Genomic DNA, 27,229 nt, shown 5'->3' with positions numbered 1-27,229 from the left:
GGGGAAATAAAAAGAACCCCCCCCCCAAAAAAAAATAGAACCGTAAAAATGAATATTAACAATTCACAAAACAAACAATGGCTCTTATAATGTATTTTCATATTCATATGCGCATTCCAATCATTATGGAACAACAAAGTAAATCATTCTTGATTGTTGGGGAAAAAAATCCACAAAAAACTGCCTCAGAATGTTCCTTCAAAAAGTAAATTGATACATAATGGATACACCACAACAAAAACCACATTACAATTCGTAAAGTTGACAATAAAAATTCGGTAAAAGTTTAGGAAAATACTCACTCTTGTATCACGTACAATAATTGACTTCAAGCAACGATTGGAACAAATAGATGAGAGAGATTTTAAATATATACACCTAAATTTTGTGTATCAAATATCGATAATACATTTTTGTATGTGACTACATAAATGTGATACAAAGTATTAATGCTATAGATACAACGTTATGTTTCGAATGTTAAACTCTCGTTCAAATCTTAGACATATTTTAATTTGGTACATCTTTGAGAGGCCAGTCTTGAGCTGATGTAACTAATCAGTTCGCCAACTTGCAAAAACCGTTACAGCTGACATCAAATTCAATCTGAACCCTCTTTTTGTTTGATCAGTCACAGACAGTCAAAAATTCAATCCTGTTCCCCTGCCATGCCTTTTACACAGGCTAGTCACCAACAGTCAGATCATAATTCTCTGTAGGCACTGTGACAGTCAAATTCCATCAACAGCCAAAAACAGGTGACTGGTAGGTACAGCTATCTTATCAATCTCCTACAGTCAAAGCATAGCTTTATCAGCTTTCATAACAATCGCAGGAATTGAAAATTGAACTTTCTAAATACTTCTGAAGTTAACGTTGGAACTATTTCTGAAAAATACAAATTTTGAAACAAGTCACGGCAATCAGAAAAAAGGTACAAAAAGGAAAAAGAAAACAAATATTGTTTGATCACAAAGCCTCTTATGAACCAAAATAAAACAAAATAATTCTTTCGGCAGGTTACTGTTATCAAACCTTTCAATGGTTTTGTACGAAGCCTAAATTTTCTAAAAAAATTTGAAAATCCAATCACAGAATCGAATTCCATCTGAAAAACCAAATCTATGATGGGCCGCACAGGATTCGAACCCGGACCATGCCAAAACCAATGTGCAATTTTTTCCCCACACTAATACTGTGTATTTTCCTAACAGCTTCAATTCAAAAATTTCTGAATTCCAACATCACAAGCAGTATGACGAAATATGCTAGTCCAATTTTAGATAGTTTTCTTTGAAGTATAATTACAATATCACAACGTATGTACATTTTATCATCTTTACAATTATAAATTCCAATCTTTCTATATTTTGTTTTATGACAAAATAATTACAGTCGTTAATGCTATATATCGCAGTCATAATTTTTACACTAGAAATTTACTTGTGAGTGCGTCCAGTTTGGGTGATGGAGTTGTCTTTCAGTTGATAACAAATATAAATCACAAGTACATGTAGCAGAGTTTTAGCAAATTACAAAGGAATCACTTTGTCACATTCATTTGAATAGCATGTCACTAGACTAAGACTGGATGACTTGTGATGGACTTGTGATTGACATGTGATGGACATGTGATGGACATTTGACGGGCATGTGATTGACTTGTGATGGACTTGAGATGGACATGTGATGGACTTGTGATTGACTTGTGATGGGCATGTGATGGACATGTGATGGTCATGTGATGGACTTGTGGTGGATTTGTGGTTGACTTGTGAGTGACATGTGATAGACATGTGATGACATGTGGCTGACTTGTGGCCGACTTGTGATTGACATGTGATTGACTTGTGATTGACATGTGATTGACTTGTGACTGACTTGAAACTGAAGTTTGTGATTGACATGTGATGGACTTGTGATTGACTTGAAACTGACTTGTGATTGACTTGTGATTACCTCGTAGTGACCCGTCACAACTAAACTACAACTCTTACTGACACCTTTTGTACATGTATGTTATACAGAGAAGCTTAATAACTGCCAACGTTTCCAGAAACTTTACTTAAAAATAAAGTGATCTCCGAAAAATCATCGAACAGAACAGCAAAATGGCACTAACATGCATGGCAAACTTTGCAGGGGACATCTGTTAGATCTATAAAATGCAGATTTGAAGGAGGCTAATCACTACTCAAGATGTTTAAATTATCAGCAATGTGTGCACTGAAGGTCAAGGGTTAATATTTGTGTGGTCTCCAACTCCAGTCTGAAGATGCGCATTCTTGCAATGCGACAACTAACAGCGAGTGAGTGAATCAAAGATCCAACATCAATTACACTACAAAAAGTTCAATGGTAGCAAGTGATTAAAATTCAACAGCAGAGATGTGTATAAATTTGTATATACACACTATGACACCTCCGTGTCAAAGTTCAAAGTTCAAACCTCATTCATTGTATTGTCCTGAGCGGGCAGAAGATCACCATTCAGATATACACACCATGACACCTGGGTGTCAAAGTTCAAACCTCGTTATCTGTGTTGTCTTGAGTGGGCAGAGGCTCGGTATTCTCGTCGACGATTACGACGGTGGGGAGCGTGTCGTCGACCGATTCGTGATCAGGGGTGGTGTCCGGCAGGTCATCGGGCACAGCGTGTAGCGTCGGCGTGACGATATCGACGCTGTGCGCCAAATCGTTGATAGGGGAGCGCGACAGCAGGTTTCCCTGGATCGCATTGTCGCTTTCATCGTCGCTGTCGTTTTCGGTCATCGCAGTTGAGGCGTCGACGAGGTGGACCGGAGAGGAGCGGTCTTCCCCTCCCCACGCCCCGTCGACCTCCGGGGAGGAGGCCGCGGTGCTCCCTTGGCGGGCGGAGCCACCACCGCCAGCCAGGAGTGGGGTGTGCTCGGTGGGGCTTGCAGTGCTGTCGTCATCTTCCGACTCACTCTCGTCCGAGTCGGCTTCCCCCGTCGGGACCACCTTGCGCTTGCAGACTGGGCACGTGCGGCGGTTGTTGGTCAGCCAGGGGTCGACGCACTTGCAGTGGAACGCTGAAAGAATTGTTGAAAGCAACAAAATCAGTTTTAACAATCTGCACTCGGCAATGATCACAAAGTCAACCAAGCCCAAGCAACATGTTATTTTAAAAAATTGAGAGGAAAAAAAACTGGAGAACGTCCGATGATTCTCACCGTGATTGCATGGCAGGATACGCAGCTTGTCCCCCTCCTCATAGTCATCCAGACAGATGGCACAGACGTCATAGTCATCGCCTGCAAACAAACAAGAAAAAGCCATACTTTAAGAATGCAAAGTCATTTTTTTCTGTCTGAATTGACCCAAGTGACTCAAGACTTGAGCTCGACCCAAGTGACTCGAGACTCGGACTCGACCCAAGCGACTCGAGACTCCGACTCGACCCAAAGGACTCAAGACTCGGACAACACCAAAGTGAGTCGAGACTCGGACTCGACCCAAGTGACTTGAGACTCAGACTTGACCCAAAGGACTCAAGACTCGTACTCGACCCAAGTGACTAGAGACTCGGACTCGACCCCAGTGACTTGAGACTCAGACTCAACCCAAAGGACTCAAGACTCGGACTCGACCCAAGTGACTCGAGACTCGGACTCGACCCATATGACTTGAGACTCAGACTCAACCCAAAGGACTCAAGACTCGGACCAAGTGACTCGAGACTCGGACTTGACCCATGTGACTTGAGACTCAGACTCAACCCAAACCACTCAAGACTTGAACTCGACCCAAGTGACTCGAGACTCGGACTCGACCTATGTGACTCGACTACAACACTGCCTAATGAACACAATGTAACAAAAATTGTTGCCATGGGGTGGTGGGGGAGGGGGTGGGGTTGGGGTGGGGGGTGGGAGGGGGGCTTAGCTCTCACCTTTAACAAACTTCTTAACTGGAATCTTTTTCAGGTTTGTGCGGGACAGCCGGGAACGCTTCAATCGCCTCCTGTCCCTGACATACTTGGCAACCTGTGGGGAAAAAAACATATTACTTCAATACAAATAAGAACTAAATCGAAACGTTTGGATTTCCAGAAAATGGGCGAAGTGGTTACAAACGTATTAGTGATTTCCAGGATATGGAGGAGGGTGTACACATCACGCCAGTGGTGTTATCCGGTCCTGGGCCCAATTTCACAGCACTTCTTAACAGTTAACAGAATTAAGTTGTGCTTAGCATAGCCGAACAATTTGCTAACCTTAACCCTAACCCACCTCACTCCTCCAAAATCATCCTGGCGGTTTTGGAGGATTCTAGAGGATTGAGGATGAATGGTGATTGAATCAAATGAGGATTCTGGAGGATTGAGGATGAGTGGTGAATGAAGCACAAGAGGATTTTGGAGGATTGAGGATGAATGCATTTTGAGGCAGGACTGTCTGATGATTTTGAAGGATTTGGCGTTGGTTATCCTTCATTTAAACACGAGTGCAAAGTTTTGGGATGAGGAGGATTTTGGAGGATTGAGGATGAATGCATTTTGAGGCAGGACTGTCTGACAATTTTGAAAAATTTAGGCGGAGTTGAAAAATTTTGGAGGATTTTGGAGGATTGAGGATGGTTGTAAGCAACAAGGGCCTAGAGGGTTAGGGTTAAGCACTATTTCACAGCTCGGATGTGCTAACAGTTGCGCATGCATGGAGATTTCTATTGATACATTACTAAGTTAAGCACATTTTTCCTCTGAAGTAAGCGTGCCTTTTGCTGTGCTCATCTTACCGTCTCCGTGAAATAGACAGAGGCACAGTTAGCAGAAAATCATTTGCTTAGCAGCGCCGTGAAATTGGGCCCTGATGGATCAAGTTCCAAATTTATAAGTAGGCAAGTGGTTTTTAAGTCTAGATTAGTTAATGAACACACCAGATGCAGAGAATGGAATATATGCATGCCCCCCAAAAGGTGTGGGAAGAGTTAGTCTGGTCTTGCACTTCTCACCTTCCAAGAAAACTTCACAAAATCCACAGAATGTTAACACCAAAACGAAGCATGCAAGGAATTTCATGCAATGTCTATGTACATGCAACTATTAGTAATTAAAGTGTACACAATATCAAACTCTACGTTCATCAGACAAAACACATACGGATTAAAAATTAAAGGAAAACCAACATTGATTAAAATAAAATGTCACAGTGGCATGGTTCAACGTTCCTCATTCTTGAAAAAAAATATCCTTTTGCAAGATGTACGAAGGTTTAATAAAGGGCCACTCCACGAAAAAGATCATTGTTCAGGCCAAGTGTATCTGAAAGTGGGGAAGGCACAGAAATCAGTTCGCCAGGAGAGTTCCAAAATCTCGGGGGGGGGGGGGGGGGGGTTGTGGGGATGTGTTAACAGGTATCAATAGCATCTTGGGAAAGGCAGTGGATATCCGCTCCGTGCGCAAGTACCCCCTCAACGGCAAGGAAGGGAGAGTTGGGGGAGACGGGCTGGGGATCGAGACATCAAACGCGTTGTAGACGACGCGTGACGCTCACGCGAAGATTCTTTGGCTTCATGCATATTCAGAATAAAATAAGTGGGCGTACTTCGCGTGCGTCCCATCCATGGGCCTCTGGAAGGTGGGGGAAAAAAACGCCCTCTCTTGCTGACGCACTGAGCTCGTAGGGGAAAGGGGGGGGGCGTCATACTCACCATGTAAATAGCAAAGAAGACGAGGCACGTGGAGGTAACAATGACAAACGGAAAGAGGAAATAGCTGACAGGGAAGCTGAGGGTAGGGGTTAGAGTCACTTTGGCCCTGCACAGCCCAGACAAAAAGGGGGAATAATATATACAAGAGATCACGATAACGAACTGTTAACTCAGGATGGTGGCGACTCCGAGTCGAAAACAAGTGGTAGTGGATTTTCATTCAAGTTTATACCTCTCCCCCCAGAAAGAAAATTGGCTACTTTCTTGAAATTTTAAATTTAGTTTATTGCCCTCCCCCAACAACCACCAAAAAAGTCAGTCTAGCACCAAGCCTCTTCAACCCGTCTACAACAAATTAATGAGTTAAGATCCAGACTACAGCCTCTCACTTGATTTTGTTTTATGCAATTTTGAATTTTTTTTTTTTTTGAATTGGTCTAAACTTTTTGGGGGGAATACAGATTTTCTGCAAATATTTTCCCCTTAAAAAAAACCACACAAAAAACACAAAAAACAAACAAATATGTTGTAACGAATTAATAATATGCAGAAGATGAAATGGAATTTTGCCATCTTGAATATCGGCTGTACAAGTGGAAGGCTGTGCCAGCCGAAATATGCAAATTGTCATCGTAATCATGATAAATTTGCAATTGAAATTGAATAGCCAAAATGACTCATCGTGCAATAACCCATTAAGTGGTTTTTTTTTTCAAGCTCCAATATGAATATTGTAATAATTATTTCATGCATGAATGACCATGATTGATTTCTTGCCAGAAAAAAATTGACTTGGAAGCATTTTGCCCAAAATTTAAAATATGAAAAAGCTTGTGATGTCGATTTAAGGGTGAACAATTTGTAAATGTCAACCATTTTTTTCTCTCTTTATTTCGCTACTCAATTTTTTTTTGGGGGGGGGGGGAGAAGAACTGCTCTGTATCCCGAAAATTAACCATTTTGCAAATGGAATTTTGTACTTGGAACAAAATCGGATAGGACAACATACCTTATGTTACAACATGTACTGGTAGGTTATAGACATGATAGAGGCTTGGCTATAAAATTATGCATCTATCAAGAATGCTATAAAACCCAGAAATTATTTTTGATAAACTGGGGATACTTTGGGGTAAACATGGAAAGAAGAACAAAATCCACTATTTCAAGTTTTTGTCTCAACGAATCACCACCATCTTTTACAAATATAGGCTGATTTTTATAGAGACCCCCTATGGTACAAACGTGAATCAAAATAATTCCTTGCAATGGATAAAGATCAGGCATTTGCCAATTTGCAGTGCTCAATAAATTTTGAAATGTGATCGATTTGCTTTGCATGTTGAAAGTTTTGGAGACCTTTTTCTCCACACTGCACTGTGCCATTGCAAATTTATTACCAAATTGTGTGTGAAACTTCACAATTTCTTCAGAAAACCTGGGTTTTTTTTTAAATAGTTTTACTAAATTAATACATTTCAATCTACAAACACAACTATAAGCAAAATTTTGATTTCCTTGCACTAAATATGGGTCTTGACACATTTCAGGAAACAAATTTCCACAAAATTGTCATTGTGATGCAAAGGATTTTTCCTTTGACATACAAATTCCAGCAGGAATTATTTATTGGAATCACGCTTACCCAGAGGGCCCCTATAAAAAAAACAGCCGTCACTGCATGCAGGGTACCGCTCACTTACCATAAAACAGAGCATGAGCGAGAAACAAATGCCTACAATACTGATGAAGGGGACGAGGTATATGTTATAAGAGAATGAGTATTCATCATTCATTATGATTTTGCTCCTGGTAAGAGAAAAAGAAAACGAAGGGGAAAAAATCAATTTAGGAATTTCATTAGAATAAAAGAGATCTTTGGAAGAAATTTCGTAGAAGAAAACTTTGTGCTGTGCAACATTTTTTTGTGTGTTTTGAAGGTAATATACAACATTTGCAAACATAAAAAAAAAACCTACCAAATTATTATGAAATACCTAACTGGACTAAACTGAATAATAGCCTCAAGCATCCCGTAAAATCATGGCACCTGGTGTGCTGTCATTTACAAGAAAAGTGGAATTTTTGTATCAATTTCCAACGATGGTCGGTTGACCATCGTTGGGAAAACTGACATTTTCAAATACTGCCCCCAATTCTTCACATTTAGTTAGTCCACATTTTGTTTGCAATCGGTTACACAGCCATGAACAGGTGCAAGCCAGCTAGTCTGGTTCCCAGATCTGACAATCCCAGATGTCTAAAAAAATTGCTCCGTTTCATCTGAAGTAGGGACAGGGAACCAGGCTACAAGAACAGTATTTTATTTCTTGGTTTTTCCAGCATCTTTGAACACAAAACTTTAAACAGGTCAGTGTAACAATACTTGCTATAAAATACTAACCCCAAATCCATTCATTTCTGAAAATTACAGCAAAAGCAAATGTTGTATATTATATGTATCTTTAAAGCCTTGGCAAGATGGTTTATATTCTCAACAAAAAATTCTTTAGGAAAGTAACTGAGAACGATAAACTCAACATATTCTGAGAGAAAATAAAACTACAGATGATAAACAATTCATTCATTACTGAAAAAAAGTACATACAAAGTATTTACACGAAAATATTTTGATTTTAATACACGTGTGTGTTAACAATTCATGTTTATGTGCAGAATGCAAATTGCTAGTTTTATGCATATCCTAGAGGATTTCTTAATGTACAGTATGTGACAGCTGTTTTACTCTGAACAATGTGCTTCTAATGTAAGAGCTCACTGGGACTGCAAAAGAAAAAGATCTAGAATTTCAGAATTTTCCGAAAGAGAAATCTATTTGTTTTTAACCAGTTCGCGCCGGGATTATTTTGACATTGACCGGACCCAGGGTTCAGGCTGTCATCTACGCGTAGCACACCCTGATATTTCCGGCCTTGCTCGCGGAGAGCGGCTCGCTGACAGATATTTCCAGCCTCGCTCGTTGCGTGTTTATCCATTCTGAATAATTCATGCAAAACCTTTGCGTGAATACCATCATCTGACGCGAACTGGTTAAAGGTACATAGTTGCCTTTCATGCATTTTTTTTTTTTTTTGGTTTCAAGCAACAAAATTGTTTAACCCCAACTCCCTAGCATAATTTACTAGGAACCGTACCAAACCTAGCAAATTTCAACACCCACATGGGAAATCTCACACACACACACACTGTTGGACTTAGTTTCTGGAGGTATGCCAAACCAAATATAAAAGACCATCAGTTTAGGGGTACTGTACCCATCCTAACAGATTTCAACAACACATGCTGTTGGACTTTGATGGGTTGAGTTCGGTTAGGGTTAATGTAAGGGTACACAACTAACCTGAGGAAATTTTCGCTCAATGGCTACTATACCCTTTGAGAAAACAGAGCGGACGTATGCACAATTTTGTGTGTCTTGTAAGTGGATTCCATTTGTAGGGCACATGAAAAAAAGTCTGCCTGTGGACACACTTTTTCTAATAACCACCTCCAATTTTTGTTTTTCTTCTGAATGGTATCATTTCAGGCGGAAAAATTTCACAGGGTATTTGGTACTAGTCCTATCTTCCATTTGATCAAGGATTTTCTGACTAAAGTTCGTTTCTGGGTAATTACCAATATTCCTACGTGCCTTTAATACAAAAAACCTATTTACAAGTAAGTGACAGCCTCATCTAAAGATCGTGTTTCTTACCCTGTTGAGTAGTTCATTGTTTTGAGTGTTTTCCCCGACGACGCCCCGACAAACACGGAGGGAATGTAAATGTCCTGTCCGTCTGGTGTGACAAGGGGAAACACAAGTCATTGAATGTTGGGCAAAGCACTCAAATATGCAGTTGGAGTTATAATAAAGCAATCCCAGGTCATGACAAGTCAATCACAAGTCATCACAAGTCATCACAAGTCAATGACAAGTCATCACAAGTCAATCACAGGTCATCACAAGTCAATCACAAGTCAATCACAAGTCAATCACAAGTCAATCGCAAGTCATCACAAGTCAATCACACAAGTCAATCACAAGTCAATCACAAGTCAATCACAAGTCATCACAAGTCAATCACAGGTCATCACAAGTCAATCACAAGTCAATCGCAAGTCATCAAAAGTCAATCACAAGCCATCACAAGTCATCACAAGTAGATCGCAAGTCAATAGTATGTCAATCACAAGTTCGGTAAGACAAAAATGACCCACATTGCTTAAAAATTTGTTGATTTAATGTTCTGCTTCAAATGACATGATTGTGGATGAAAAACTTACACTGGTCTCCGTTCATGGGCAGCACTGAATCGTCATCATCGGAATTAAAAACTATAGCACCAGCGTAACCAACCTTCTGCGCATTCCAGACCTGTCACATACAAACCAATCAGCAATCAGAAAAAACAGAGAGTTAGAAGGGATTCGAACATGCAACCTCCAAAATACTGTCCAGTGCTCTACCAACAAAAAATTAAAGTGAAAATTTCAAAAAATTCTTGAGTCAACATATTTTTGTGAATTCCAGAAAATGCAAAAAACAATCAGGTATTATGTGCAGGCTACATAAAATCTTCAAAAGTTACTCAAATTGCCAACAAATGACTCAGTTTGTAGAGTTTGGTCCAAATTTTGTCCTTGATGTGAAGCAGTACCTTGAGATCAAAGTTGCAATTGTCGCGTTTGATCAGGGCAAAGAAGTTGTAGCTTGTCATGTTGGCCTTCGGGGGCGGCTGCAAGGTGTAACAGCCGTCGAGGGGAACAGCGACAACAAGCTTGCCCTGAAAACGAACCATAAAAGAAAGAAAATTCAGTCACGATATGAATTGTAGTTCCTTCGGATTTTCTCTGAAACGTTACAAATCCTGCACTGGCCCACAATGGCTACAACATTGTGGCAACTACTAGGAGTCGTTACTTAACACGGTCGACTGCGACTGATTCCCGCCTATTGGGAACACGCTCCGCCGCAGCACAGAAGTTGAAATTGTTCTACTCTTGCGACTGTTGATCTTTTAGGCGCCGAATTTTTGCAATTGTCTTAATACTGTCGCAGTTACACAGGTCGCAAAAAAAATGGTAAGACCTGATGGTCTTAGCTCAGGCGTAGTTCGATCCCAAAAATTTAGTCGCCGACTGTTCTGTGTCATCGCAGCCAAATGTTCAAAATCAATGCCACACCATTGAAGTAAAAAAAAAAAACTCCCAAAAACCTCCAATCTGTCCCAAGAAAAATACTCAACAAAGATTTGTGTATATTTTTGTTGGTTGCACCACGAAGTGAAGGATCATCTATGGACTTTGTGCACACATTCTTTGTGGTGCGTCTGACGATTTAATCATACCCATTTGGGTCCTCCTTACTACCTTTCAGGATCCAAAAACATGTTATCACAAATACATGTATACTATTCATTTTTCACAGATATTGAAAGAAATGCCCAAACTTTGAGATTCTTACCTTAAACCCATTCATGGGAAGCCTGTCGCCAAAATTTGCAGGCATGGATGGGAATGTGTAGCTGACGTTTTTGCGAGTAACCTGTGAGAGGAATAAGAAGTGTAACGACATTAAATAAAAAGTTGAATTAACCCTAACTCCCTAGGCCTTTTTGCTAGGATGTAGCCTCAATCCTGCAAAATCCTCCAATTGGCCTCATGGAAAAATTATAGCATATAGCCTCAATCCTGCAAATTCCTCCGTTGTTTCTTGAATATGGTCCATGGAGGGGTGACCACTGCCTGAATCCTACAAAATCCTCCGGCTATGACTGTCAATAGGCTGAGGCAGAGGCAGTGGCCTGGAGCAGTGCGGAGGATGTCAAGTATAATCAAGGACGAAATTTATGCACGGCTGAGCATAAACAACACAAGGTCCGGCCCAAGACCTTGACACAGTGCGTACTCCGAAATCAGCAACGCACTTTGGCCATGTAACCTCAATCCTGCAAATTCCTCCAATTTGCAAAAAGGATTTTGTAGGATTCAGGGCGGTTAGGGTTAAAGATTTGGAACGCAGCAAATTTAAGCCAACCTAAGTGGCCCTAGCAATTGGCTGTGTAGAAATTCTGCCAGTTCAACAGTCACAAAACCTACTTTGGACCCTTCAAGTTACTGAAAACTAGACCTTTTGCTTAGAGCGCGGTCACTATGCACAAAGTTGTACGATACGCATGATTGCACATTTTGCACTTTCATTGTTACTGAATTTAAACGAAACAACCAATCTTCAGTGAAGGCAAGAGATCTGTTTATTTCGCACTCATATTTAAAATAATCTTAAATATTAAATTTCATTTCTGAAGTTATTCAAAAGAAAAATGTTAATGACAAATGGAGAGGAAATTCACTCACTGCGATAACGTTTCCAACGACGGCAGAGGGCAGCATGACTGCCATCATCACGAGACTCGACAGACACCAGGGGGCGCTGTTCAGGTACGATTTACGCTCCATGGCCGGTCACTGTATCTCTAAAACTCTATAAAAATAAAAAGATATCAATAGAGATTTACCAACAATATAACCTTGCACTTGGAACAGTAATGGAATGTGGAAGATCACGGAACTGCTGGAGAGTTCATTGGTATATTGATCTGATGAGCAGGGTATCAATGTTGTCAGTACTCTGAATCTAATATCCGTGTTTGTGTGCACTCTACATGCATTGACAGAATAGGTTATTGTGTGATTGCTTGTTTGGGATGTCATGTGCATTATTAAACAAGGAATTGACTTCCTGATAGTTCATGCAAAATGTTTTTGCAAAGTTAACAGGCAAGGTACATGTACACTTATGGGAAATTCCAACTTCTAAATTTAAGGAGGAGTCAGGTTGGCGTGGCGGTACTTTCCCCGCCTTTCACCGCAGTGACCCAGGTTCGATTCTTGCCTGGGCCAATATAATGTGGATCAGAACCCTAACCCCCTAGTACTTCCTCAGGACTACCCTGCTAAATCCAACAGAGTCCAACCGGAGTTTCCTGCTCAATCCACTGTGCCTTATTTTCAGTTGTATGCTGAATCCAACAGAGTCCAACATGGCGTTACAATACGGTTCAATTGCCTGCTGAATCCAACATTTTGCATCAGGAATGTACACAAGGGGTTAACTGCTCAATCCAACAGGCTCCATCGGGTTTATGACAGAGTTGGATCCTGTTGGATTCAGCAGGGTTAGGGTTAGTCATGTTAGTGGCAGGATTCTACATACTGTAATTTATTGCACAACAGGAAAAACCTACAGTTCTGTAGTTGTCTTTTTATGCAACAAAAAGTTGTGCGAAAAGACCACACACCTTGTCCTGCCATAGTGTTAAAGGGAAAATACAACATTTGCAATCATCAAAAAATAAAACTACCAAATCATTTTGAAATACCTTGCTGGACTGTTAGTGAATGACAGTGTAAAGCATCCTGTAAAATCATGGCACCTGGATACTGTCATTTTCAAGAAAAGTGGTATTTTTGTATCAATTTCCAATGCTGGTCGGCTGACCAGCATTGGAAAAAAACTGGCTTTTTTCAATTGACCATCGCACTTGTTTGCAATCGATTACACACCTATGAACGGTACCGGGTACAAGCCAGCTAGACTGGTTCCCTGACCTTACAATTCCACAATGTATGTAAACTACTCTGTTTCTTCTTATATGGAGTTAGGGAACCAGACTACAGGAAAATGATTGTTTTTCTTGGTTTTTATAGCATTTTCGAACCCAAAACCTCAAAAAAAGTCAGTGTAACTATATTTGCTATACATATTTCCAACCGCCCAATTCCATCCATTTCTGAAAATTACAGCAAAAGCAAATGATGTATATTCCCTTTAAATGACCCAGTTTTTCTCACACAAACCTGATGTACCGTAGCCTACGTGTAGGATTATATTAGGACTGCAACACAAATATGATAAGAATTGCTTGTTGTACGTTTTGTCATGTGTGCACTGTACAATGTACATGTATACATGTAGGGCTGCACACATGTAGGGCTAAACACAGTGACCCTGTATGGGTACCAAGTACAATAACACTTGAAGTGGCCTACTGGCCTTTAGTACAAAAATAGCAGAGAACTTTGAACTCTGGCTGTCATGCGGAAAAACTGTGTCACGTAGGACACATCACAAGATTGGGATCATGTGCCTGTATTGCAGGAGAATTACATGTATATGCAGGAAGTAATTGGAAAAGGCTTAGTCATTGGGAAATACCTAAGAGAATAAGATTTCACTTCTAACGTACAAATGATGAACAAAAAGAAAGAATATGTAGAAATCTTTATACTTTTGCAAATGTTTGAAAAGTACTTGTATTACTTAAACTTGGCATGTGTAGATAAACAAAAAGTTGTTGTCGATATTTTCCACATGATGGCAAAACTATTAACTCAAATAACTTCAACTTAACTCAGGAAAATGGAACTGCAAAATATATTTGGTTCAATCAATAAATGTGGGATCCAAAAGTGTGACATTTTTTGGTGTCCCTATTACACCTGACCTGTGTAGTTTGCCATGCAAATATCACTAAAATTGACTTCCAACTGTTTTGTTTTTTAAATTAATTGTTAGGTAATTTGCCTTACATAAGAGGCATTAACCCTACATGTAACTCTAAAGCATAGGAACCATACCCATCCGGACAAATTCCAACACCATATGGGAAATGGCACACACATTATTTCTGACTTTGATTCTGGAGGCGTGCCAACCCGATGTAAAAAGACTGTCAGTTTAGGGGTACTGTACCCATCCAGACAGATTCCAACAAAACATGCCGTTGGGGTTTGACAGGTTGAGTTCTGTTTAATTATTGGGTTTATAATTAAAGATTATGTGCAGAATTTACAAAACCTTATATCAGTTGTAACAGGGATATGAAAGCAATTGAACTCCAATTTATGGAACAACCCATATGGCAGTCAAATGTCTTGAATATTCCCAGGGACAACTTTCTAGGGCGCAAGTATCATGCAATCTACATGTAGTAAACATGTAGTATTAAAAACATATTGTGGACACATTTCACAAATATTGAGTTCAAACCATTTGTTAACCCCAGTTTGCTTCAAGTCAAAACTCATATCTGGTTTGGCCATCACAGAGTTTAATCTATATACAGCCCAATAGATCAATGCATGTGCACCCGCAAATGCACTGGTACAGTTCTTTAAAACTTTCAGTTTGTTTTATTGTAAGCAAAATGCGTCCGTGGTTTTCATACATTACACAGCATTGCAATAAGGAAAGTCTGTCCGTGCGCTAGGAGTTATGGCATAACTTACTTTTCAAACTGTTCAATTTTGTATCGTCAATACAAAATTGTACACACACAGTCATACAGCTTGCATATTGCACTTATACATGTAGTTTTTAAGAGTGTACATGCACACCTTGCACGTACGCACACAGACTTATAAATGTACATGACAATACAATAACACACGCACTGGTGCTTTGTGTACTGTATAGTATGCCCATCACAAGTACGTGTAGTCCTTTGTTCAAGACCAGTGCCATAGGAAAGCATCTGGATATTTTCCCGAACTTCTGAACAAACAAAATGCATTCATGCATGCACTGTATATGGTCCAAAATGAAGGTTTGGGATATAGCAAGTAAATGAGTGTGAGCATACTGTATTTTACATTTTAATCAGTAGCCTTACTGATGGTTGGTAGGTATAAATTATAATTTTAAGGTATAGTCCATCATTTGTAATTTGTGCATTTTGTTCGTTTGAAGCAACAAAAGTGCTCAAGATCTAAAGAAGGGTGCTGAACAACTAACCTGATGAAGTTTCAGCTCGGCTTCAGCTGTATATTTTGAGAAAAACAACATTCTAGGATCTCGATTTCAAATCTAAAGTTTCTGAATCATGTTTTGAATTGGGCCTGAATTCAGCGTGGGAGACACGTTCTCACTGAGCCGATTGCAGCTACGCGATGTCGTGCACTGATCCGACAAATTATAGCAACCACGCGCGCGTGTGCGTCGTGCCAATGCTTGCGCGCGCTTCGTCGAATAACAAAACGAACTACTAACAGAAATTTCCAACGGTGCTTCTTAAGACGCACCGTTGGAAAGGCATTCTTTTGTTGATTTCTTCAAAATGACAGCTTGCCAGAAAGAATAATTTCACAGGGAGTTTAGTCCCCTTACTATCTATCAACCAAGTATGTTTTTCAACAATAATTACGCCAGTTACTTTTTGGATAGCTGCAAATGATTGGACTCTGGCTTTAAAGTTTGAGATTCTCATAAATTGGCACATTGAAACAATGTTTTGTAATAAAACAAAAACCTCTTCTTTAACCCTCCAGCTGATCCAGTGCAAACATACATTCTGTGCAAAGTTGTCCTTTCCGTCAAAATCAGTCAAGTGACTGTTTTTAACGGTTGAGTGCTCCCTGCCAACATAAAACAGGATTGACTGGCTGTGGCTGTTTACATACAACTTGACACAGCTGTGCCTGGCCTACAGGCGATTGGTGACAAACCAGCTGTGTGCCTACCACTTGCCTACTTTTGTCTGTTGACTGAATTTGACTAGTCAACGTGCTTTCTTGAAAATATGATCTGACTGCTCGTGACTTGCTTGATAATGATCTGACTATTGGTGAATATAATGGGGTGGCAGGGGAAGAGGATGATTTTTGTGACTGTCTGTGATTGTTCTGACGTAAGGAGGGTTTAAAATGACCTTTTTAGAGATTAAATATGAAGAAAAAAAGTGAACAAAAAAAGCTAATTCTCCAAACCATTGCGTAAAAACAAACGAAGCAAATGTTGCAACCTGAAGCCGCTTCCGTGATTGTGTGGGCCTAATTACAAACTCTATGGAGTGAAGAAAATTATTTCCTAACAAAAATGGAAATGTTTGGATTCATGTCTTTATTGTCTTATCATTTTTGCAATGGATGCCCTTCATCTACCTCCATGATTGAGACGATAATTTATATGAAGAAAAAAAGTGGCGATCGTGTAGTGTAGGGCCCTGTTTATTAGGGAACAAAATCCACTTTAAAATTATTACTTTTTATTTGACCGACCAAACTAGTTGGCGACATTCTCAATCAACAGGTATGTCATCAATAAAGGGCAGGGTTTTGATTTTTGGGGGGAAATTTGGGGGTAAAATGACAATGACAGTGCGGCGACAACATGCAACCCGAAATAAGGATGGCGATCACCGCGTGATGTACCGTGAGCACACACGGCGCGCTGAATCGCAAGGCACAAACCGCCCAGGAAAATCGTGATTTCTACCCCAAGAAACTGTTCAAAATTGCAAAAAGGGTGTCAATACAATTTAGAAAAGTCTGCTTTTGATTGTAGAGGTAATTTTTGAGCAATTAAAACATATTTTTGACTCTAATTTGATAAAATAAAAAAAACAGGGGCCCTACACTAGGCCTACACGATCGCCAAAAAAGTGGAGTCAGGTTTCAACCTTTTTTCCAAACAAACATGATAAAGATTTAAACAAACTACTTATATTTCAAACACATCCAATGAAATAATGCAAATTTTTCACAATATTTAACATATATGGCAGTTGTGGTCAGTATCAGAGGGACGAGTCTTCGACGAGTGGTAAAAGTTAATGATAAAAAGTAAAATAGGCGCCATATATTTTGTTAAATATCGAACGTAAACATTGTCACATCACGGGCAGCAACACGACCGAAATACTCACCTAATAAAAACGGCTTATTTTCTCCAATACAAAATCTACTAAAGAAGAACTTGATATATCATTCATTCCACTAAGGTTTCATGAATCTAAATCAGCTATTCTCGACGCCAGCATTCTCCTGTTTTCCAACATTCCAGGGAGTTTTCTTCTGAGTTTGTTGACAACCCGAAGCGTCTTCAAAAGAAAATGGCGTAACTTATAAATGATAATTTGCCTCAGTCATTGGTACTCGTCGTGCACTGATGTTAAGGCAGGTCGTGGGGCGGGAACCAGTGTTAACTGAGCACGAAGGTTGCACTGTGTTCTTCTTGTACTTTGTGTGTTTTGTAAACATTTTTAATTATGCAACTTTGCGCGATCACGATCCCTCTTTAATTGCCACCATTTTGTGTGTGTGAATCGAATCGGTTATCCGAACAAAGTAGTCAGCTAATGTTCAATATGTCCCAGATTTTAAAAACTTTCTCTGCAAAATATGTTTCCTACCTCTATGGTCAGACTAAACTAAAAGTGCAAGTGGGAAGCCCACCTCCCAAAGGGGTGGGGGAATTCTGTCAACCCCCCCCCCCCAAAAAAAAATAAGGAACCCCCTACCCCATAAAATGGAGCTGGCCTCTGTCAACTCTCCCAATACCCAAATAATGTCTTTCTTTTCATAAATAAAACTGTCTCTCTTTAGGGTTTGTTTTAAATCAATTGGGCAGTTTCCCAAATTTGTTCCAAGACTGAGTTATGGCCGAAAATGTTCACCTTTTTGGATAAATTATTTACAGAACACCCCATTTTACCAAATTTCAAGAATTTTTTTCCAGACTATGTGTCAGATTTTTTAAAAAGCTTTATCTGCAAAATATAGTCAGACTAAAAGTGGGAGGAGTATGGCTTCAGGGGGGGGGGGACCCATCTCCAAAAAGGGGTGGGGGAGAAAATTGTCACCCCTCCAAAATATAATTAGCCCCTCCCCCATAAATGAGGGGATTCTGCCACCTTTCCTAAAAAGCTTTTTCTTTCTCTCTCTTTTTTCTTTTATAAAACTGCGTTTCTTAATTTTTTTCTCCCAATTTGGCACTTTTCTCAAATTTATTCCAAGACTAGCCACTGATAACCAAAATTTGCATTTTCTTTTAAATAATATAGAACAACCTATTTTCCTAAATTTTGATGTTAAGACATTTTGAAGGAAACCTAAAAGCTCTAAAAATGAGATCCCCCAACATAAAATTATGGGGGAAAAGGAACAACAGTTTGCAAACATTTTTTCTCATGAGGAAACACCAAAAAAATTCTTGTTGAAAAAAAAACCAGCAAAAAACCTATTAAAACCAACAAGAATAAATGACAAAGCGACACAGAAATGGATTCGATTTTTCATTTGGAGCGAGGCATTTTTTTTAATACGAAGCTGCAAAGTGCCCTTTCAAACACTTTCTCATAAAACTGATACACAGGCATGTTCTTTTTTTTTTGTAACTTTTTTTTTCTTATTTTACAAAATACCAAGCACATTAAATGATATAACGGTCACAAGAGAAAAAAATTCCCGGGGGGAAAAGTTGTCTTAATCCACTCCAATCCCCCTTTTTTTGTTTTAAAAACACATCGAAAACTTTCTGCATTGTGTTAAGTCAATGAAGACCCCCCCCCAAAAAAAATAACAAGTTTGTCAAAATGCCTGCACCATAACTGTCTTGTATGCTGCATCAACTTGGGCCACAGTAATGAGTCGTGCTTTTTAGTGACAAGTAACCATAAGAAATGGTTTAACTAATATCACTGAATTCCGGGAGTTTTTATTAGGGTGAATGGGCTTGGTCCCCCCCGCCCAAAAAGGGGGCGTGTTTTGTAAGACAGGTTGGGGGAGGTGTGGTCGATGGAATATGCTTATGACATAATGTCTTGCAAAAATAATTTTTAAGACAAAAACAGGGGAAGGAAACCCATCAGATTCGTCCTTAAAATTGTTTCGAGTTTTGGTTAAAAATCAAGCTTAAGTTTCACAAACGGCCATTTTTTTTTTACACCTTAGGTATAATATGCTGGCCTGTGGTTCAGGCAAGCAATTTTTTTTCCTTAGAAAGGAAAAATTTATTGGCCTTTTTTCAAAATGGCTGACTCCATTCTCTAGCTGATATGGACAGGTTAAAAACCTGAAATTCAGATGTCTTTTGTGCAAGCGAACAAATTCTGTAAAAAAATTCTCGGAAACTTTCCCCAACACAAAATTGCAGCAGCTTTCAGTAACATTTATTCAATTTTACATTTATTCAATATCAATATATTATTTTATTATATTAAATGCTGCTTCTATGTGCTGCACAAAAAAAATATCGTCATTTTACTGAATTCATTCAATTTTGTTACAATTCGCACAAGAATATTTTGGATTTCTTTCCCTTCATCTGGCAGCAGGCACATTTCCCCAAATATTACATTTATCTTTTAAATATTCTATTTAAATAAGTTCCTAAAATCGTTTAGTTTTTTGTCGATGTCATCCTTTTTTAAACCCCCCAAAAAAGGAAGAATTTAAAAATATAATTTTCCCACGCAAACGTTAATCAAGAAAACCTCCCTCACCCCCCCCCCCCCCCCCCCCGAAATACTACAGCAAACCACATCGTTATTTGGTTATTTTTAATTAATTAATACATTTATATTGTTCCACCCATATTAATGGTTTGGTCCTACACACAGAATCTATCTATTGCTGATGGAACAAAATGAACCCAAAACGAAGGGAATTTTTTGGGGGTGGGGGGAGGGGTCACCAGATCTATCTAAAAGAAGAAAAAAAAAGTGCCAAGTTTACGGATTGACAACCATCAAGTAATGGCCATTGTGAATTAAGACCATTCCATTTTGACACTTTGCGAGGTAGGTGAACGCTAAATGAATGTAACTTTCGAAATATTTTTTTGTAATTTTCAAACAAACAGAACCTCCCACACCAAAAAGAAGGGCAAAATAGACTAAAAAATAAGCAGATGAAAAATAATCTTGTATATATTCACCGAATCAAAGGCAACATTTTTTTATAAAGCAAAGTCAGAACACCCCCCCCCCCCAAAAAGGGCGAATTTCACTTTCACCGAAATCAACCCTCAGAGAACGTAGCCGATAAAACCTGTCAACATTCTGAATTAAAACATATACATATACACATCTATAAATATTTTTAATTGTTTCAGCAAGTAAAATAAAATTTAAAGGATTCTTCTCGTTTTAATACTACGACCTTATGATACTATGCTTACACTTTTTGAAACGAAAAAAGAAAAAAACTTTAATAGTCCGAACAAAATCTGAAATATACAGGAATACTGAAGGGTGGAGTGGAGAAGAACATGTGGGGACTTTTTTGGTCCATCTACGCTCTAAATTTTTCACCAAACATTGGAAAGAAAATCCTTAAACTTTAAATCTTTTGTCATTTTTCTAAACTAACCGATTTAACACTGGCACAATAAACACTTAATTATTCCCTCTTCTTGTTGTTTTTTGTTTTGTTTAATACAAATTGAACACGATTTGGAAAGAACACGCAGGAATGTTAACTTTTGTACGCAGTCGGGCCATGGCTTCTACTTTTTGTCACAAAAATCCTTTTTGAATTTGGAGTTGTTTTTGTTGAAATGCAGCATAATTTCATTTCTGCGATGTAGCAGGAGTAAGTTTGTTCTACTTTTGTTTACCTTAAAACAGCAATCGTTGTTTAGAAAAATATGCATTTTTGTGTAAAGTTAAGTATACACGGCATTTTGTGGATGGATGAGGGTCCGAGAAGGAATACATTTACACCCCTGTTTCATAATGGTAGACTTTACAGTCCATACTGATAAACACAGCAGCTGGAGTCTTCCAACTGGATGAATAGGGGTGCTTACATCCACAAAAAGTAAACTGAATGTGTGCTGGTTCCAGTCAACACAAAAGCCGAAACTTGCGCTTTTATTCCGTCCAAAAAAATCTGTGACTGCAATTTTGTTCAATTTTACTTTTCCGTTCCTTTGTTAACTGCAACGTCCAGGCAACCGTTGATAAACTACCCTCCAAAATGGAATACATTAATTAAGTCTAGTAGGCCACACCACAAAAAAAAATTGTTTGTGTCGACAACACACATACATTTCTTTTCTAGGCATACATCAAAGTACTTTAAACATATTTTAGCAAGAACAGTAATATTTTTTTTTTGTAAATTTGGCTGATCTATTAAATACACAGTGGCAGCTACTTAATATTCATTTATTCAAGAGCTGTTTTTGTTTCCTTTTAATCTATTTCTGCTATTTGTTTTAAGCCTTACCCTTAAATTCTTTGTACAATTTTTGTTTACCATTGAAATATAATACTAGCACATACAGATTTAAACTTAATACTCTTTAAGTTTTTTTTCTTTTCAAAAAAATATACTTCTGAATGTCCGTGTCCAGAAATTTAAGGTAAATATATGTTTTTAAGTCAACATTCAATTGAACTTACGCTAGAGATTATGTAAAGATGTATGTACAATAATACAGATTACAATTCAATTTCATTGTTTGTTTGTTTGTTTGTTTGTTTGTTTGTTTGAATAACCTTCTCAACTTCCCAACTTGGCCCAAAGTCACGACGCCACTTTAGCACAAACTAGACAGTGATTTCATTACACTGTTGTCAAATCATGGTTACTGATTACCAACCAAAAAATCGCACAATCTATCATGAGCTCAACTGGTAGTCGTCCCCTGAAAAACTTTTCCAAGGGAGAATTTTGGCCCTTTCTTGTGAAGTAGGTCGGTGTTGTTTTTTGATTACTGCTTTCTGTTTTGGCGAGTTTGGGGATAAAAATAGGCACCCCGAATCATCGTCTCTGCAAAGTAATTCCGCTTTTCCTCCCAACAAGTTTAATAAAGTTATAAATAAAAATCACACAGGAAATGGGAATACTTTGCAAAAACAACAGGTTTTTTTTTTGCATGGCACATTGAGTTGGCAGTGGCGTTTAGCAATTTAAAACTAATCATCAGTACATTTTTAATTGTGGGTGTGGGAGGGGGCGCTAAAAACTATGTTTTGAAAACAATCCAAAAAATGCAAAGAAAACTGTGGAAAGGAGTATTTTCTGGGAAGAATTTTGGATGTGTATTTGCCACAATCTGGTATGTAAGCATATTACAGGGGAAAAAAATCAAAATATGTTTGAAGAAATGGAAAAAAAAAAATTAAAAACAAGCATAAATTAGTACCTAAACACTGCTAATGTATACCATCGTTCTACAATCTACAAGCAATTCCAACAAGAAAAAAATGACTAAAAATTTTGCGTTCTCGTTCCACAAACTAATTCCAAGCGACTGGTAAACATTCATTAAATACAAACGGGGAAACGACGATAACTTGTAAACAATTGGTAAATGAAAAAACAAAATGCCAAAAAATATAAGAATTGAGATCATATACAGAATATCTATTCGTCCAAAAATAAAATGCAACTATATTAACTTTTTTTTTATTTTACATTACATGAGTTTGAACTAAACAGTCCCTAGGTTTAAAAAAAAAAAATCTCTTTTGCTACAGTGAACTTAAAGGGACAACCTCATGACCAAAAAACCCCAAAACTGGACAGAATGTTCAACGTGCATATGTAGCTGACACTTTTTTAATTGATATCAGTTTGTTGCTTTAATTAGGACCATCCTTGCCGAGTTTCGGAATTTTGAAAAATTTTGGAACTTTCAGAAAACATGACTATTTTTCTGGATATCATGAGAGTGTTCCTTTAAGTCAAGGCAAGCGATAAAGTTAGTGATTTCTACTTAATAATGTACAGTGGGCAATAGCTTGTTCACACCCATGTTTAATACAACTTCCCAAATTTCGTTCACCAAAACTTTCTAAGGCCACTCGTAAAAAGAAAATTGTTTCCCAAACCCATTTAAACAAGAAATTAATTGAATGGCTTGGTAATTGACAAAGTTGAGAAAACTTGGCTGCATGCCAAAAAATCAAAAGAAAAAAACCTCGCATAGCTGAATTCATCAATAATTTCAAATGTTTTGATATTTATTTTTTCTACGAGCGAATTGGCCAACTGTCTGGAAAACTTGTTTCTTAAAAAAAAAAAATTGACGGAAAATTAATAATCAAGGTGAAGACGTTCCTACAAATCCCAAACTAGGAAGAAATATCGACAAAAATCCTTACAATAGTTTTGTTGTCTGGGGGATATTCTTGCAAACCATCACAAAAAAATTAATCAAAATGAACGTTGGAAGAAGAAGTAAACTTCAAAATGGAGATCAAAATTTGCGAAATGAAAACCAAATAAACAATTCACTTACAGGAAAAACAAAAGAGGTGAAAGTTTTCAAATTGTTCCTGATCTGATGTTCTTGAATCTCAGCCGCAGTCGGGCAGTGTAACTGAGGGAGATGGGGCCACGATATTTTTTGTGTGCAAGGATTTTTCGCGATGTTTGCGTTATGAACAATAGCGCCCTCTAGTGGCAGAGTGCCATCCACGCTCCTCCTTTTTCACAGGCAGGAATCCAGAAAGTTTCTGGCAGTTGGATTCGCACAAATAGACAAAAACTTCAATAAATTACGGGATCGTTATGCATTGGGAAAGCGACTTTCTGCAAATGGTGAGCACAGCGGATAGAAAACAAATTTGCTCGTCAACAGTTCCCACAAAAAAAACTGGAATTGTTCATGCATGCTGACTTGATCTCACGAGGGTAATGGCCTGCCATTTTTAACACAACCAGACGCAAGAGGTTTTGCCGTTTTAAAACTTGAGCCTTACAATAAATAAATTCCCCGGCAGTTGGCAGTTCTAGCCACTTTTATCCTCCTGGAGAATACAGAATGCCGATTTTTCCCTTTTACAAAGGACCGCCTACGGGGGAAAAAAGCTGCGGCTCTTTACAAGTCCAGATTTGTTAAAAAAATCTGCTTACAATGGAATTTCATTTTTTGTTCTTTCAAAAAGATTCGGAATAAAAGGCCGTTCATGCTCAAGTGAAAGCGAGCTCACAACGTGAATGTATATATTTGTGACGTCATGGCAAAGTATTCACAAGTAACTTTGCCAAAAGTTGAACACATTTCAACGCCGAGAAGAATTTGTGTTTCACGGCGTTACATTTTTAGTTTTTGATTTTTTTACTTTACCGTGAAGCATGAACCAATCCTTAGCAATCATCTCGTTAAATATTTCCGGGATAAGTTGTGGGAAAAGTTTATCTGCAACAGACCCATTGTATCGGGAATTTGTTGCAGGATTCTGAACAACTTCTCTGACATCTTCCCGTGATGAATTTGTCAGCAATGAACAGTTTCAATCGAGGACCATTAGTCGACTAGCGGTTACTTTGCCATGTATCGTTGACCTGCACACTAATAACAATGTGTGATTGTCTCTAGTCAAACGATGGTCAAACATTCATCGTTATACTTTTAGGTAAACCTTGCAAACCTCTAGGTAAACCTTGCAAACCTCAAGGTAAACCTCGGGTAAATCTCGGGGTAAACCTTGAGGTAAACCCCATGGTAAACCTTGAGGTAAACCTCGTGGTAAACAGCGAGGTAAATCTCACGGTAAACTTTGAGGTAAATCTCGCGGTAAACTTTGAGGTAAATCTCGCGGTAAACTTTGAGGTAAATCTCGCGGTAAATTTTGAGGTAAACCTCGTGGTAAACCTCAAGTTACTGCCTGTTTAATTTCACATTCTCTCCTAAACTTGTCCACAACTTCTCCCGGATATTTATTGAGATAACCCCTTAAAGCTTCTAATTTTTTTTTTTTTTCATCATAAATTAATTTAGTTGTAAAAGGCAACGATCCAAGCGAAGATGACCGCGATAAAGAAGAACACGGCGAGGAAGATGGCCACCAGCTTCTGGTCCTCCAGGGCTTTGGGCTCGGCTGAGAGGGGCTCCTCTTTCTGGGGGTCTTCGGCGATGACGGGGGCCACGGGGACCAGGCTGGCCGTTTGGAAGCTCTCCCAGGGGCTGTAGGTGCCCACCAGCTCGGGACCACCGTCCTCGGGGAGACGGACGGCGCAGGTCCGGACGCGGTACTCGGTGCCTGGCGACAGGTCGGGGACGATGACACTGCTGCCTGGACCTCGGTACACCTGGTAGTTAGAATGGGGAGATCAGAATGTGTGAACTGGTACCCCGCATTTTATTCTCGTAAAACAACCAAAACTCACAGAATCAGATCATTCAATGAAAATCTGGTACCTTACTGTTTGAAAAAAAAACACTTGGTACTATGACTCATTTCTTCAGTTGAAACATGTGCAAACCCAGTAAAGACCTTGTGTTTTTTTCCCACATCCATGATTGTTAGCACAAATATTAATGTCGCTGAAAACATTGTCAAAAAAGGTGGCGACAAGAGTCACTGCTTGGAGAGCAGTTTTCAATTGGGACCAGAAGTAACAATTTGCCAGTAATGTATAAATAAAATGAAAACAACTTCACATTTGGGGTTGGCAAGGCCAAGCTAGCGAACGCACACACATTTGCAAGACTGGAACACATCCCTGGTGCCTAGGTTAGGAGACAAACTGGCCAATGAGGTTGCTCCAAAATTTAGCCTGTACCTGCACCCCTAGAGTTGCCAGGGTCGGGTACTCACCAATTTGATCTCGCTGTCCCTGACTCTCTGGCACTGGCACTGGTAGATGACGACGTCATTCTGGATGTTACCTAGTGCCTGCCACTCGACTACGCAGCAGTCTTCGCTGATCAGGCTGACCTTGGGAGCTGAAACAACAGAACAGAATAAAAAGGACTTGACTACAAAAACTTCCATGACATTTAAAAGCAACATTAAATACCAGTCACAGTTATACTGAAAAAGAATTAAATGCCTTAAATTTGAAATTTATATCGGGGTGAGATTGGAAGAAAGTGAAAAATCCACAAAATAATCAGAAAAGGGTTTGAGGGGGACCAAGGACCCAAGAGCAATGCATAGGGTCTATATATTTGCCTAAAGGCTTCCCTTAACATTTTGTTTGTTCTATATATATTTTATAGGTAAAAACACCCTTATGGTAAATCCTCAATATTTCAGATTTCAAAATATGTAGATTCTTTAAAAATCCTGAAATCAGCAAGATGCTTTTCAGAGGGTTAAACTTGCCCCGTCCTAAAACCTAAAAAACATTCTTGCATTCTGTCTTACAACTAGACAAAAATTGGGGTCTGTATCAATAGTGAGAAACTTTTTACAATTTTGTACACACAAAAATTAAGGCATAGCAAAAGTTTGGAGTAATCTTTGAAATTCTGTAAAGAGTCAAAATTGCCGCAAATTTTTCAATACCAAAAGTGTGTAATCATTCACTGATGAATCCCTCCCCCCTCCCCACCCACACAAAAGATGAACCATGCCTAGCTGCCCTCTGCGATTGGATTGGCTTACTTTTTAAGCAAGGAGGTGGGGCTTTGGTCGTTGTGAATGTGTAACTCTCGGAGTACGGTCCGTCGCCGGCGTCGTTGCTGGCAAAGATCCGGAACCGATAGGAAGTCTGCTCACTCAGCTTGGACACCTTGTGGGAGACGTTAGCACCACAGTACACCACACAGTACCTGGGAACGAAAAGGTCAAAGGTCAAGGAGAGGTCAATCAAGGTCAGTGAGGGACCTCACTCAGCTTGGACACCTTGTGGGAGACGTTAGCACCACAGTACACCACACAGTACCTGGGAATGAAACGGTCAAAGGTCAAGGAGAGGTCAATCAAGGTCAGTGAGCGACCTCACTCAGCTTGGACACTTCTCTGGAATAAAGTCAGCAATTCGCTGGTGTAGTCGTGACTGGTGCAACCACGGTTATTGGTTTGCACGC

At 39.1% G+C, this 27,229-nt stretch overlaps 2 protein-coding genes across 5 annotated transcripts in view; both read right to left on the bottom strand.

Moving 5' to 3' along the window:
• Window positions 1–1,962: 1,962 nt before the first annotated feature.
• LOC119724170 (E3 ubiquitin-protein ligase RNF13-like) lies at window positions 1,963–17,568 on the bottom strand. 2 transcript variants are annotated; one of them, XM_038195107.1, is made up of 10 exons: window positions 17,382–17,568; window positions 12,034–12,160; window positions 11,141–11,221; window positions 10,335–10,460; window positions 9,961–10,051; window positions 9,392–9,473; window positions 5,677–5,782; window positions 3,917–4,010; window positions 3,198–3,278; window positions 1,963–3,056 (listed from the first exon to the last, which is right to left on the bottom strand). In XM_038195107.1, exons 2-10 carry the CDS (start codon window positions 12,133–12,135, stop codon window positions 2,527–2,529), a joined length of 1,293 nt encoding a protein of 430 aa, XP_038051035.1. In that variant the 5' UTR covers window positions 12,136–12,160; window positions 17,382–17,568; the 3' UTR covers window positions 1,963–2,526. The 2 variants fall into 2 exon arrangements, with proteins under 2 accessions (XP_038051035.1, XP_038051034.1); XM_038195106.1 differs by lacking the exon at window positions 5,677–5,782 and adding an exon at window positions 7,380–7,485 and having other exon boundaries at window positions 2,527–3,056.
• A 1,168-nt stretch (window positions 17,569–18,736) lies between these two features.
• LOC119724169 (fibronectin type-III domain-containing protein 3A-like) overlaps window positions 18,737–27,229 on the bottom strand; it is a 93,696-nt gene continuing 85,203 nt past the window's right edge. For 2 of the 3 annotated variants that reach the window (XM_038195102.1, XM_038195104.1), the window contains exons 19-22: window positions 27,027–27,084; window positions 26,805–26,913; window positions 26,013–26,140; window positions 18,737–25,503 (exon numbers count right to left, since the gene is read on the bottom strand). In XM_038195102.1, coding sequence (XP_038051030.1) covers window positions 25,189–25,503; window positions 26,013–26,140; window positions 26,805–26,913; window positions 27,027–27,084 — 610 coding nt within the window. In that variant the 3' untranslated portion in view covers window positions 18,737–25,188. Of the gene's footprint in view, window positions 25,504–26,012; window positions 26,141–26,804; window positions 26,972–27,026; window positions 27,085–27,229 lie in introns of all 3 variants that reach the window. The other variant, XM_038195103.1, reaches the window with a different exon arrangement.

The sequence above is a fragment of the Patiria miniata genome, unplaced genomic scaffold, assembly GCF_015706575.1.
Source record: "Patiria miniata isolate m_02_andy unplaced genomic scaffold, ASM1570657v1 HiC_scaffold_18, whole genome shotgun sequence".
Taxonomy (NCBI): domain Eukaryota; kingdom Metazoa; phylum Echinodermata; class Asteroidea; order Valvatida; family Asterinidae; genus Patiria; species Patiria miniata.
Note: the sequence above shows the minus strand (reverse complement) of the source record. Positions and strands in the feature narration are given on the sequence as shown.

What these genes read in the sequence shown, in the direction of transcription:
- LOC119724170 (XM_038195107.1), bottom strand. Translation starts at nt 12,135, where the DNA reads ATGGAGCGTAAATCGTACCTGAACAGCGCCCCCTGGTGTCTGTCGAGT. An exon ending in ATTGCAACTTTGATCTCAAG is followed by an intron (nt 10,052 to 10,334) that starts GTACTGCTTCAC and finishes TGTATGTGACAG; the next exon opens with GTCTGGAATGCGCAGAAGGT. An exon ending in GCCCATGAACGGAGACCAGT is followed by an intron (nt 9,474 to 9,960) that starts GTAAGTTTTTCA and finishes TTGTCACACCAG; the next exon opens with ACGGACAGGACATTTACATT.